The sequence below is a fragment of the Canis lupus genome, chromosome X (assembly GCF_048164855.1).
Source record: "Canis lupus baileyi chromosome X, mCanLup2.hap1, whole genome shotgun sequence".
NCBI lineage: Eukaryota > Metazoa > Chordata > Mammalia > Carnivora > Canidae > Canis > Canis lupus.
This window is the reverse complement of record NC_132876.1, coordinates 18,528,665-18,543,354: the sequence shown is the minus strand read 5'-3', so window position 1 is coordinate 18,543,354 and position 14,690 is coordinate 18,528,665. Positions and strand designations below refer to the sequence as shown.

General features: G+C 39.2%; 1 protein-coding gene across 14 annotated transcripts in view; it reads left to right on the top strand.

Moving 5' to 3' along the window:
- LOC140628109 (P2R1A-PPP2R2A-interacting phosphatase regulator 1-like) overlaps positions 1-14,690 on the top strand; it is an 84,751-nt gene that overhangs the window by 3,919 nt on the left and 66,142 nt on the right. For 12 of the 14 annotated variants that reach the window (XM_072817044.1, XM_072817041.1, XM_072817043.1 and 9 more), the window contains 2 exons: positions 6,311-6,389; positions 9,421-9,501. In XM_072817044.1, the coding sequence (XP_072673145.1) occupies positions 6,311-6,389; positions 9,421-9,501 (160 nt within the window). The remainder of the gene's footprint in view (positions 1-6,310; positions 6,390-9,420; positions 9,502-14,690) is intronic. The other 2 variants (XM_072817052.1, XM_072817045.1) reach the window with 1 other exon arrangement.

The following is a 14,690-nucleotide window of genomic DNA, read 5'->3' as shown; positions in this document are numbered from 1 at the left end:
CTTCTGACAGTCCACCAGGACCAAAAAGCAGCAACCTATTGGTGTGGAGCACAACTTTTCTAACTTCACCCTCTTACCCACTCCTTTGAAGAAACAGCATTCCCCACCCTCGCCTCCAGATCTTCTGTGATGACTGTAATTTTCTGTCATTCTCTTAGCTGCTTTGTCACCTCTGACCTTCACTTCCAGCAAATGGAAATGGTTACCAAGCGAATAAGCTCAGACCTTTTTTACACCTAGTTTTTATTTGAACAAAAAGTTTAGGTACCACAAAAACTTGACCCCATAAATTTTGCGTTCTCAATGGCCGATACTGTCCCCAACTTGGTTCTTGGGGGTGTGCGAAAAAATCTTGCTCTTTCTATATATAAGTCACAACTATACATAAACATTTTGTGAGACTTTTCAAGAGGGAGTAATTGGGGGCAGAGGGGAATGTTGAAAATGGCTCCTTAGAGGGCTGATAGTGAAAAGCATAAGATTTAGAAACACTGTCCTGATGATTAACTATTTTCTGGACGCATCCAAAAGTCTGGCATGACACATGCTTATAATTTCTTTACATAGAATTTGAAAGTAAGATCTTGGATCTCATATCCCAGGGTCATATAAAGTTTTATCAGTATTGTAAAAATGTTTGGAAAATGCACTCGCTCATTGTGTTAGTAACTTTGCTCCTTCCTTTTGCTAGCATCGTTCTAATTGATAGGTATAAATCACAATTGTTAGAAGTGAACACAGAGACCATATCTACCCTCCTTATTTAACATGAGGAAACCAAGGCCCGTAAGTCTCTACAGTGACATAGTAACAGAGCCAGGACTAGGAACCTGTGTCTCCTGATTCCTATGCTTAGTGGTTTGTCCACTACTAATCAACTTTTAGGCTTTTTTTAAGTCTTGTTTATTTATTTTACAGTGAGAGAAAGTGCAAGCATGGGTGGGGGGAGCAGAGGGAGAGGGAGAGAGGAACTCAGGCTCAGTGCTCAGCACGGAGCCTGACACCAGCTTGATCCCACAACCCTGAGATCACAACCTGAACCAAAACCAAGAGTCGGAGGCTTAACTGACTGCCCACCCAGGCATCCGTCAACTTCTAAGCTTATTAACTCTAACCAAATGCAGCTTTTTGGTCATTTGAGGAAAGAAGAATATACTGGACAAAATGAAATGCAAACTAAGATTAAACAGAAAATACATAATTTTTTAAAAATATTTTATTTATTCATGAGAGACACAGAGAGAGACAGAGACATAGGCAGAGGGAGAAGCAGTCACCTGAAGGGAGCCAGATCGAAACTCAATCCCAGGACCCTAGTTTTACACCATGCAGGGAGCCTGATGTGGGACTCGATCCCAGGACTCTGGGATCATGTTCCAAGCTGAAGGCAGATGCTCAACCACTGAGCCACCCAGGCGTCCCAATGTAATATTTTTTTAATAGGTAAAGAAATAAAGGGGCAGCACTGTACAAGTTGGACAGAAAACAAGAATATTCTATAAATTCAGGATTGACTCTAATCCTTTTGTATGAAAACATGAATTGTAAAAAAAAAAAAACATGAATTGTTGTGAACCCACGCTACTAGAAGAAAACACTTGGGGCAAATATTGGTTTTATTTGAAGCCTTTATGAAATGAAAAAAACACATTGCAAACAGTCCTAGAAGCAAGGAGAGTGATGGCTGTTATCCCTTCATGCTTTGTTTTGTTTGGCAAAGGACTTATTTTTTTTTATTTTTATCATATTAGAGCATATAGTTACAGTGTTGAATTCTATCACTTATGCTCCTGACACATGAAGTGAAATTGGTACAGAAAGGTAAGAGGCGATTGCATATTTACTTAGTAGGAGTTACAGATAAACTGCAAGGTGGGGCAGTCCCAGTGGCGCAGAGGTTTAGCGCTGCCTGCAGCCCGGGGCGTGATCCTGGGGATCTAGGATCGAGTCCCGCGTCGGGCTCCCTGCGTGGAGCCCGCTTCTCCCTCTGCCTGTGTCTCTGCCTCTCTCTCTGTGTCTCTATGAATAAATAAATAAAATATTAAAAAAAGAAAGAAAGAAACTGCAAGGTGGATCAGGTCAGACTCTTGTCTGTCAAAAAGAATAGCATCGAAGTGCTACATAATACGCCTGAGGGCAGGGAACTTGGCCAAATGATCTCCTGAGGGCAGATTTTGTGCTGTTGTGACCGGCTTACGATGTGGTCAGGGAAGCGAGAACAGTTTAGAGTAGAATTAGACTACGCCTTAGTTGAATTCATGCTCACCTCCATTCTCCTCGGTTGCATGTGTACACTGCTCACCTCCCTCACTTTCACTTATTTGAACCCCTAAAACTCGCCCCTTGCACTGATCACTAAATAATTGTTGCACTTCTGTCAAGTAATTTTCCAGTTCTGCTTGATGCTTGTATATAAACTCAATCTCTCTCGCACCCACACTTGCAGAATTTGTTCCTTAAATATCATCTTTAATACAAGTATTAACTGTTTAAAGGAGTTTCTGTACTGTTTTGTGCACATCTTGTATTAATAAAAATACCAATGTCAAAAGTTTTGAACCTCTTAGTTCTTTATACTCGTTAGCCCTCTGCTTAGCTGACTTCACTACTGGTGTCAATAACTTTATTTGAAGGTAGTAGTTTTTTTGTTTTTGTTTTTGTTTTTGTTTTTTACTTCTCTGGCCCTTAGGAGAATTAGAGAGTAAGTTCTGGGATTTCTGCCAGTGCCTTCCTGCTGTAAATACTCTAGCTTGACTCTGCATTTAAACTGCTTGAAAGTCAAACTACTTGGGCCAAATCCAGCCTGCCACTTGGTTTTGTAAATAAAGTTTTATTGGAACATAGCCAGGCCCATTTGCTTACCTATTGTCCACAGCCACTTTCCCACTACAGTGACAGATTTGAGTAGTTGCCACAGAGATTAGATGTCCCACAAAGCCCAAAATATTTGCTGTCTGGCCCTTTGCAGAAGAAGTTTGCCAACCATCTGGCTTATTAATTCTTACAACCCTGGAAGGAGAACAGTGGCCATAGAGAATGATTGCTTTGGGAATATAACTGGAATAAACATATTGTAGCTTAGATTTTTCGACAGAGCTACTTAAGGATCATTTAATGTGGACCATTGAACATATATCTAGTTATACTGCCTTCACTTTGTCTAAGTGGTAGCACTTAACTCAGTTGTAGATATCACCTAGGATTTTATGAATTCATGTTGAATCACTCCTACCAGTTGAAAATATATACTTCCTCATTATTCCTTTCAGTTATAGTCTTATTAAAATTGACAGACAAAAATTTAGGGGAAAATATAATTACCGGCTTTGAGAATTACTCCCCCCCGACCATACAAAAAAGTGGAAATATGCAACCCATTAGTGTCTCTCCAACATTCTTATAAGTTACTGCTAGAATATATTCCTGTTCTTAAAAAGGAAAATGACTGGGAAATGAGTAAAACTTAGACCCATATATACATATCCTCATAAAATATTGAGTTACTGCCTGTTATATATAAATGACCATGCTGCAAATATGTGTCTTGATTCAATAAGCTTTTAATTTAGTAGGGCAAATAAATAATCAGAGGACTTAAATATATGATAGGGTAAGATATATGCTTAAGGAGGGAAAGAAAGTGCTAGGGAGATTCGAAGAATTGAGTGAGAAATGAGAGCAGAGTTGGTGAGGGATAAGGAAAATGTTCTTAGGAGGCATATGAGATGGGTCCTGATGGATTGATAGGATGCAGACAGGAAGAGAGGAGCTGGAGAGCTGGGACAGCATTCCAAGTATATGGAACAAGCTTGGGTACAGAAAAACATAGGTGTGTTCCAGAGAGCTGGTCAACTCTGCCCGGGTCGCTGGCTCACAGATACTCATCTGCTGACCAGTGCTGACCCTAGGTGACATTTCCACCAATCCCTGTTTTTAAAAAAAGTGCAGAGTGGGGATCCCTGGGTTGCTCAGCGGTTTAGCGCCTGCCTTTGGCCCAGGGCGCAATCCTGGAGTCCCAGGATCGAGTCCCACGTCGGGCTCCCGGCATGGAGCCTGCTTCTCCCTCCTCCTGTGTCTCTGCCTCTCTCTCTCTCTCATAAATAAATAAATAAATAAATAAATAAATAAATAAATAAATCTTTCTTTAAAAATGCAGATAAATATGTTGTGATGTAGTTGGCCAATTGTCCTTTCCTGGGCTGTATTTTACCCTGTGAATATTATAATTTTTTAATATAGCAAAATGTCCTTTTATTTTATTTTATTTTGTTTTTCTAGTGGCTAAATTCTTTTTTTTTAATAAAATAATTTTTATTGGTGTTCAATTTACCGACATACAGAATAACACCCAGTGCTCATCCCGTCAAGTATCCCCCTCAGTGCCCATCACCCACTCACCCCCACCCCCCGCCCTCCTCCCCTTCCACCACCCATAGTTCGTTTCCCAGAGTTAGGAGTCTTTATGTTCTGTCTCCCTTTCTGATATTTCCCACACATTTCTTCTCCCTTCCCTTATATTCCCTTTCACTATTATTTATATTCCCCAAATGAATGAGAACATACACTGTTTGTCCTTCTCCGATTGACTTACTTCACTCAGCATAATACCCTCCAGTTCCATCCACGTTGTAAAATGTCCTTTTAAAAAATTTATTTGAGGGATCCCTGGGTGGCGCAGCGGTTTGGCGCCTGCCTTTGGCCCAGGGCACGATCCTGGAGACCCGGGATCGGATCCCACGTCGGGCTCCCGGTACATGGAGCCTGCTTCTCTCTGCCTGTGTCTCTGCCTCTCTTTCTCTCTCTGTGACTATCATAAATAAATAAAAATTTAAAAAAATATATTAAAAAATTTATTTGACAGAGCAAGCACAAGCAGCGGGAGCAGTAGGCAGAGACAGAGGGAGAAGTAGGGAGCCCAATGTGGGACTCGATCCCAGGACCCCAGGATCCTGACCTGAGCCAAAGGCAGATGCTTAACCAACTGAGCCACCCAGGCACACCTCCAAAATGTCCTTTTATAAATGAAATGATGATCTTGGTAGATGGTAGGATTTTTTTTAATGACCTTACTTGGGAAAAGAAAGATGGTTAGCAACTATATGTTTGTGCCAGGATTTTGTTGTGAAATTTTACTAGTCCATGAAATCCAAAAACCTAGAGCTAAATGGTGGAGGGCTTTGAATGTCATAGGAAAAAGAATGTAACTGAATCCAGCTCACAATGAAGAGAGTTACTGAAAGTTGTGAGCAGGAGAGCAACCTGTTCTTCAGGAGGGCGACTTGGCAGTCTGATACGTAGACTGCCGTAGAGATAAAAGCGAAATGAAAGGACGAATTAGACTATTGCAGAGTCTGTAGGAAAGTAAAAAGGCTTTGAATTGGTTTTTGGCAAGGAGCATGAAAAGAGTAAGATGGCAGTAAGAGAGACCTAGCACCTGATTGGATATGGGGGGAGAGGAGGAAGGAAGTTAAGGATGACTTCTTACCATCATCGGGGAAACCTGGATGAAAGGTACATGGGAACCTTCTGTATTTTTTGCAACGTCTTGTGAGTCTTAAACAGCTTCAAAATAGAAAGTTAAAATGAAAAGAAGACATCTTAAGGAAAAGACTTCTTCAGGGTCCCAAGCTCATATAGGGCTGAGACACCATCAAAGCTGAGGAAGACTAGCCCCCGCTTTAACAGACAACAGTTGCTTAGCTTTGGTCTGTTGTTGCCATGTGGAAATGTGGCCCAGTGTGGCCACAGCTTGCAAATTTTCAAAAGAAGCTAGAAATATGGAATCTAGATTATTTATGTGAAACTCTCAGTGTTTCGAGAGTGTGCAACTAACTTAAAATATTTTAATACTGAGTAGATCAAAACATATCTGTGAAAATCTCAGTTCTGTAACCTCTGCTATTTGATTATCGCTCTTGTTCATGTGAAAACTTTAGAGTTGAGAGGGAATTGGTACTACACACTGTAGCTTCAACCATAAACTTAAATCAGTTACAGGTTTGCACAGAAAATGATGCATTTCCAAGGTCATGATAAATTATTCTTGGTAGCATGATTAGTGGTAAAGTGGCATACTTGAGAATTCCTTCCCTTACACGGACGTTTGTTAGGCTTAGCCAACTGAGGCTTTGTGTGCATGTATGTGTGCATGCATGTGTGTGTGCATGTGTTTTAATTTCTCCATCTACACAGCTATCTCCACAAAGAATGCATTTACATTAATGGCATCGCTATTTAAGTAATTGAAATCTTATTTCTTTAAAAAAATTTTTTTCATTATGGATTTCAAATGTTTTCTTTTCCTTCATAGTGATAACTCACAGGTGTTCCAAGGTGACACATTAACAACTCGAAGAAATAGCACAACGTTTATGACACAACATTGTCCGGTAAGAAAATGCTTGTAGCAGCCTCACTGGCCAAGGCTTGTGCTATTGGTCTCAACTTGTGGTTCTCAAACTTGAGTATGCACCTGGAAGGCTTATTAAAACAGACTACTGATCCCCAACCCCAGAGTTTCTGATTCTGGAGATCTGGGGTAGGGCCTGAAAATTTGCCTTTCCAATAAGTTCCCAATTTGAGAAAAAGTGCTCTAAACATCACTGAAGGAAAAATAAACACATTGACTACAGTTATGATTGCTTTGCTGCAGCTGCAGCAGAATTAACTTTTAAATCCCATCTGGATTTAACATTGAGATTTGTTTTTATGTATAGGGCCATCTGGCTTCCAATTTTTAAAAGAACATTCTAATTTTGAGAGAAAAAATTGCAAGCTCTCCTAAGAGTAGTTTTTAGGCTTTTACTTAGACTTTTATCTCACATTCATCTTGAATTGAAAATAAAGTTTGTTTTTCATGGTGTTATAATGTAATCTCTAAATTATAACTCTTATCTACCAATTATCCTGTAAACATAGGAAATATGCTTATAGATCAGTAAACCAAAATGAACAAATGATTCACTCTATGAATCTTTTTATTGATGTGAAATTCATATAAGATACAGTTAACTATTTTAAAGTATATGATTCAGGGGCATTTAGTGCATTTACAATGTTGTTCAACTACCACCTCTCTCTTGTTTCAAAAAGCAGACATCTTGGGGCACCTGGGTGGCTCAATCTGTTGAGCATCTCATCTGACTCTTGATTTTGGCTCAGGTCACAATCTCAGGGTCGTGAGATCAAGCCCCATGTCAGCTCTGTGCTGGGCATGGAGCCTGCTTGAGATTCTCTCTCTACCTTCTCCACCCTCCCTCTAAAAAAAAAAAAAGAAAAAGAAAAAAAGAAAAGAAAAGAAAAGAAAAGGAAAAAACACATCCCTGTTTGTTTTGTTCCCTACATGGAAAGCTTTCAGATTTTCATTATTGAGTATAATATTAGCTATAGGTTTTGGTAAATGCCCTTTATCATGTTAGGGAAGTTCCTTTCTATTCCTACTTGCTGAGTATTTTTATCATGAAAGCATGTTGAATTGTTTCAAATGCTTCCTGCATTAATTGAGATGATCATGTGTTTTTACCCCCTTTGTTCTGTTAATAAAATACATTACATTGATTTTCTTATATTGAACCACCTTCACATTCCTGGAATAAATCCCACTTGGTCCTATTGTATAATCCTTTTAATGTACTATTAGATTTGGCTTGCTATTATTTTGTTGAGAACTTTTCCATCCGTATTCATAAGGGACGTTGGTCTGTAGTTTTCTTATAGTATCTTTGCTGCCTTTGATATCAGGGTAATGCTATCTCATATAGAATATATTAGGAGGGATCCCTGGGTGGCGCAGCAGTTTGGCACCTGCCTTTGGCCCAGGGCGCAATCCTGGAGACCCGGGATTGAATCCCACGTCAGGCTCCCGGTGCATGGAGCCTGCTTCTCCCTCTGCCTGTGTCTCTGCCTCTCTCTCTCTCTCTCTCTCTCTGTGACTATCATAAATAAAAAAAGATAACCTCCAAGAAAAGTCCTTAAAAAAAAAGAATATATTAGGAAATGTTCCTCCTCTTCTATTTTTGGAAGAGTTTGAGCAGGATTGGTATTGATCCTTTAAATGTTTGGTGAAATTCACCAGTGAAACCATATCCAGTCCTAAACTTTTCTTTGTTGGGAGGATTTTGAAACAGATTCAGTCTCTATACTTGTTTACAGATCTGTTGAGATTTTCTCTTTTCTCTTGAGCTGATTTGGTAATTTGTGTGTTTTTTAGGAATTTGCCCATTTCTTCTAGATTATCCAATTTGTTGACATACAATTGTTCATAGATTTCTCTTACATGATTTTTAGTGAAATATTATAGCTTGGACCTCATTTTAAATTATTGCTTCCTAATCTTGAAACTGGATATTTTCTGTGGTGCCCGGGTAGCAAAGTCAGTTAAGTGTCCAACTCTTGGTGTCAAATCAGATTGTGATCTCATGGATCGTGGGATCAAGCCCTATGGTGGGCTCTGCACTCAGCACAGAGTCTGCTTGAGACTTTCCTTCCCTCTCCCTCTGCCTCTCCCCACTCCTTTCTCTTATTTTTAAAGAAATTATATATAAAAAAGAACCTGGATATTTTCTTCTTAGTAGAATGGTATCTAGTATAAATTCCACAAATGCAATATTTTACTGGGAAAAAATTAGAATTGTTCATTAAATAAATCTTTCTTCTTCTCTTCATTCACTCATTTACTCATTCACTTAACAATATTTATTGAGCACTTGTTTGTCTATCAAAGACCTGCATACCTAGTCATTCTTCTTTTCTACTCACCTAAGTCAACAAATATTTTTAAGAACCTCCTATGTATTAAGCTCTGATCTAGTTGCCAGAGAGATTTAACCTAGTAGGGGGGCTGAAGTAGGAATGACCTCCCTTAGTTGAGATCTTACTGATTTGTAGGAGTTAGCTAGCTTGGGATATGGATCATAGGGACAGGCAGTATTCCAGATTAAAAAAAATGTCATGTGTGAAGGCCTGGAAACTAAAGGGAGTATAGTGTGTCAAGAATAGAGCGTATAGAGAATTTGAAACAAGTGCATTCTGGCCAGGGTGGGAGTAAAGATGAAGTGATGAGGGCGCCTGGGTGGCTCAGTCGGATGGGTGTCTGCCTTTGGCTCAGGTCATAATCACTGGGTCCTGGGATCGAGCTCCACATTGGGCTCCCTGCTCATTGTGGTGTCTGCTTCTCCCTCTCCCTCTGCCCCTGCTTGTGCTTGCTGCTCTCTCTCTCTCTTGTGCACTCTCTCTCTCTCAAATAAATAAATAAAATCTTTAAAAAAATAAAAATTTAAAAATTATGAAGTGATGAGAGTTGGGATTGGAGATGTGGAGTAGTGTAAGATCTGTGGAAGTAGGGCCTTCCAAGTCATGCTAAAGATTTTTCACTTTAAAAAAAAAAAAGAAAAAAAAGATTTTTCACTTTGTCCTCCTAAGGCCAATGTGAAGCCATTGAAGAATTCTAAATATGTGATTGACATGACCAGATTCACATCTTTGAGAGATGGCTGCAGAGTGGTAAGTAGATTGGGAGTAGACAAAGATGTGGGATAATTGTATAGGAGGCAAGTACAGTGACCCTGGCTACTGTGATGGCTGTGGCTGTGAAGAAGAGTGGAAGATTCATGAGATATTTGAAAGGTAGAATCAGTTGCTGATAGATTTGATGGAGGGCGGGTGATGGTGGTAGCAAAGAGGACTACTAGGCCTCTGGCTTGGGCAACTAATGGGTCCAGTGGGGCCACAGAAGAGGGGAAACTTTAGCAAAAACGTGGATAAAGAAGGGAAAACAAGTTTAGTGTTGGACATGTTCAGTTTGAAGTTCTCTATTTAAATTTTTTTTTATTTTTATTTATGATAGCCACAGAGAGAGAGAGGGGGGCAGAGACATAGGCAGAGGGAGAAGCAGGCTCCATGCACCCGGAGCCCGATGTGGGATTTGATCCCGGCTCTCCAGGATCGCGCCCTGGGCCAAAGGCAGGCACCAAACCGCTGCGCCACCCAGGGATCCCTCTCTGAGATCTCTAAATAGAAATGTTAGTTGTACTAGTTTGAAGCTCAGGATAGAGATCTGGGCTAGAAACACACATTTAGGCATTATCAATAGATCCTTATTTAAAGCTATGGGAATGAATGATATGATGTATGGAAAGAATATAAAAGGAGAAAAGAGGCTCTAGGAAACAGCTTTATTTTTTTAAAGATTTTATTTATTTATTTGACAGAGAGAGAGAGAGAGAGCATGACCTCATGAGCAGGGGGAGTGGCTGGCAAAGGGAGAGGGAGAAACTGACTCCCCATAGAGCAGGAAGCCCCATATGGGTCTTGATCCTTGGACCCCAGGATCATGCATGACCTGAGCCAAAGACAGCCACTTAACTGACTGCCACTTAGAAGCCCATAGGAAACAGCTTTAAAAGATCACCAGTAGTACCTTGAAAAAACAAGGAAAAGTATTAAGTCATACGCTATCTAGTGGTCAAACATGATAAAAACTGAAGGTGTCCTTTGAGTTACTAAAATGGAAATTATTCATGAATTTCTTTTATTTGCAAGCAAGTTCCATGGAGAGAGGGGTGGGGTGAGATGAAGCCAGATTGGATTGGGTTGAAGAATGAATGCCTGAGAAGTGAGGACCTACAAGTGGCATCATACAGACTTAGCTTGGTTATTCACATGCACATTACTCTTTCTATGCCTTAGTTTCCTCCTCTGCAAAATGGGAATGTGACAGTGTCTGCCTCATAGGTTTGTTGAAGTGAGTACATTAATCAGTGTAAAATATCTCAACAAAAACTGGAAGAAAAAAGACTTAGAGCACATCGTACAGCAATGTGAATATACATGACACCGCCAAACTGGTACATTTAAACATTGTTAACATGGTAAATTTTATGTTATGTGTATTTTACCACAGTTTAAAGAAAGAAAAATGTGGGGCACTGGGTAGCTCAGACAGTTAAGTATCTTTTTTTTTCTTTTTAATTTTTATTTATTTATGATAGTCACAGAGAGAGAGAGAGAGAGAGAGAGAGAGACACAGGCAGAGGGAGAAGCAGGCTCCATGCACCGGGAGCCCGACGTGGGATTCGATCCCAGGTCTCCAGGATCGCGCCTTGGGCCAAAGGCAGGCGCCAAACCGCTGCGCCACCCAGGGATCCCTACAGTTAAGTATCTGCCTTCAGCTCAGGTCATGATCCCAGGGTTCTGGAATCGAACCCTGCTTGGGGCTCCCTGGTCAGCTGGGAGCCTGCTTTTCCCTCTCCATCTTCCCCTCTCCGCTGCTTATTCTCTCTCTCTCTCAAATAAATAAAATCTTTTAAGAAATAAAGGAAAAAAAAAAGAAAAAAAAAAGAAATAAAGGAAAACTGCCTATAGCATATAAAAAGTTATCACTCTGCACAGCACTGACACATACTAAGTGCTTAATAAGTATTAGATGTTTTAATAGTAATAGTACATATAGAGAGCAAACATGTACCTGGCAATTTTTAAAATGCATAATCTTCCTTAGGCATTCTAGGCTCTTAATGTGCATAAGGTTCAATGTAATATAATGCATGTTTAAAACAATCATTTTACAGAATAGTCATGTTTCACATAACTGACATCATTCACACTTATTTGTTGATGGGAGTTTCAAGACTTATTGGTTTGGCTTGCTGTAACAGCATAATGTATACTTTTATTTTGCTCAAAGTATCACTTCACTATTGTAAGACTTATGTATATTGATACTTGCTTTCAGTATAAATAGGCTGAATTGTCTAGGAGAATGATGTGATAATTAGGATGTTTCCGCAGACGTAACAAAATCCTGGTATATTACATTACAAAATAGAAATATCATTCTTAGGACACTTGGGTGGCTCAGTGGTTGAGCCTTTGGCTCGGGGTGTGATCCCAGAGTCCCGGGATATAGTCCCACATTGGGCTCCCTGCATGGGGCCTGCTTCTCCCTCTGCCTGTGTCTCTGCCTCTCTGTCTGTGTCTCTCATGAATAAATAAAATCTTTTTAAAAAAGAAATATCATTCCTGAAAAAATACATGTATTGTTGAGTGATAACATGAATCCTAGGTGTAAGGGTCCTATCTCATACTACACTGTCCTTAAAATTGGTGCCGCAAGAACCTAGAGTAGCCAAATTCATAGAGACAGAAAGTGGAATGGTGGTTGCCGGGGTCTGGGGATGGTGGTGGAATGAGAGGGGGTTTAATGGGTATAGAGTTTTGGTTTTGCAAGATGAAAAGAGTTCTGGAGATTGGTTGCACAACAATATGAATATAGTTAACACCACTGAACTTTACACTTAAAATGGTTAAGTTGGCAAATTCTACGTGTATCTTATCTCAAGAATTTTCAAAATCAGGACTGCTTTTCATATATTTCAATGTAGGTAAAATGGTTTTAGAAAAAATTGCAGTGGTAGAGTGCATTGAAGAACCATGGATGCAATTTAACATGCAGATAAAAATGCACATTTCCAACCCTTGTAAAAATCTGTTCTCTCACAATTACTTTAATTAAGCTCCAATATTATCCTCTGTACTCTCAGAAAATCACTCCACCCCACTTCTGATGAGCAGAAACTCAAGGCCCTCCTCTGACGTGGGCACCATGCTTTCCCCCCATCTTATCCCTTCGCTGTATATCCAAAGAACTCTAGGGTTAGTGTACCTGTTCCCCACTCTTACACTAGGAATTCTCTTCCTGGCACCTCTGTTGAATTGGATGTGGCCACATTTCTTCTGTCTCCACTCCCTCCTACTCCAAGAAAAGCAGGAGAAATGTTTCGTCTTCTTGTCAGAAATGTTTGTGCTCTTCTTGAACAATTTTTCCCTTTTAATTTTATGGCTACTGATATTTTTCTGATTAGGTTTAGCTTTTCATGTGGCAGCTACAAACTAAATTTAATTTACAGCCCACCCAGTAGTGAGTGCATAATACATTCCTGGCCGTGCTTTATGCTCTGTCTTGCTAGCCTACATTTAATTCATGTTCAGGATCAGTCATTGCAGGAACTAGGCAGAGGCATTGATAAACATAGCATACAGCTCTTGTTCAGGATTTTCTAAGTGCTTTATCTCTAGTGACTACAGAAGCAATGGGTTAAAAATAGCAAACGTAGTAAAGTTAAAATTCTTTCCAAAGAATTTAATGTCTTTACAATATCAGTTTTCTGTGGTTTCTCTTTTAAATGGAACTGAGCTTGATCTTTCCTATCTTAATTCCTTCCTTGCAGATAATGCTTGGGAATTGCTTCGCCCACCATACTCCCCAACACCTTCTACTCCTCCCCACCCCCATGACCTTGTTCCTTGGTCCTGGCACTCTTGCTTCTTTCTAAGGACTCCCTCTCTCCACCTCCTACCTCCAGAGTGTGAAAGAAAGGCACAATGAGAAATTTACACAAAAGACATCCAGTGAAGTTTATTGACATATCAGAAATGCTTTGTTTCTATTTTAATACTTTGTTTCATGTAGAAAAATTATCTTAGGTAATTCCCTTGCAAACACCACCTATAATAGTTAACTTATGGGAGATTCTCTTCCAGAAGCCTTCTTTTCTCCAATTAAGTTTTCAAATCATTCCTAAAAAATGCCAGGTCCAATATTTAATCCATACATTGTGGCTTATGATTTTTTACCTCAAGGTCAAATCTTACCTTCCCCAGATGTTTCACACTACATTCCTGCTAATCTCATCAGTTTTAGTCAGGCAGTCTTCTCAGGATTTCCTAGATAAAGTTTTCCAATAGGAAATTCTAAGCCTTTACCTGAAACTAACCAGTTCCTTCTCATTCCTTAGATATCAATTAAAAATAATCTCTTCCAGGAAGTCTTTCATAGTTTAGGACATTTTGCCACACCATGCAATTCTCTTCTTTTTGTTTTTTATAACATGTCATCATAATACAGCTAACGTACCATAATTTCTTTATGTTGAGCATATGTACATATTTGAGTTCAGGTTAGCATGTCTTTCCAATTAGAGTATTTCACATTTTATACTGTGAACTTTCTGGGCATTCGAGAGAGAACAATATACGCATCAGTAGTATGAATTAAATGTATTAAAATTCTGTTTGTTCAAAGATGAATGTGTGTGTATACATATTTGATGGATCTTTTTAAGGGAAAACCTTTATTTTTCAGATTTGGTGCATGTCACTGTATATCAACTTCTCAGTGATCGATGCTAATAAAGAGAAGCATTGGGGGAGAATATCCAAAACTGTGGATAAATCACAATATTTTCTACTTGCTTTGGACTTTATAGTATGCTTTAAGAATGGGCATACAATTTTTTAAATTAGTCATAATATCTAATGTTGGAGAGAGAAGGAAATTGATATTCTCATACACTGCTAGAAAGTAAATTTGTATAAGTTTTCTGGAGGGCAATTTGGCAATGGGTATTAATAGCATTGTGACCAAGAAATTCCATCTCTATGAATTTATCCTAAAGAATTAATTAAGGATATATACAAAGATGAGCTTAAATCTTGTTGTCACAGCATTATTTAATGAGTGAGCAAAAAAAATGTGGCAACAATATAATGGTTAGGGAATAGGTTAAATGAATGAGTCTTCATTATCTGTGTTTGAATCCTGGTTCTAGCAATTACTAGTTGTATGAACTTGAACAACTTGCATAATTTCTCTGACCCTCAGTTTTCTAATCTTTAATATGGGGACAATAATA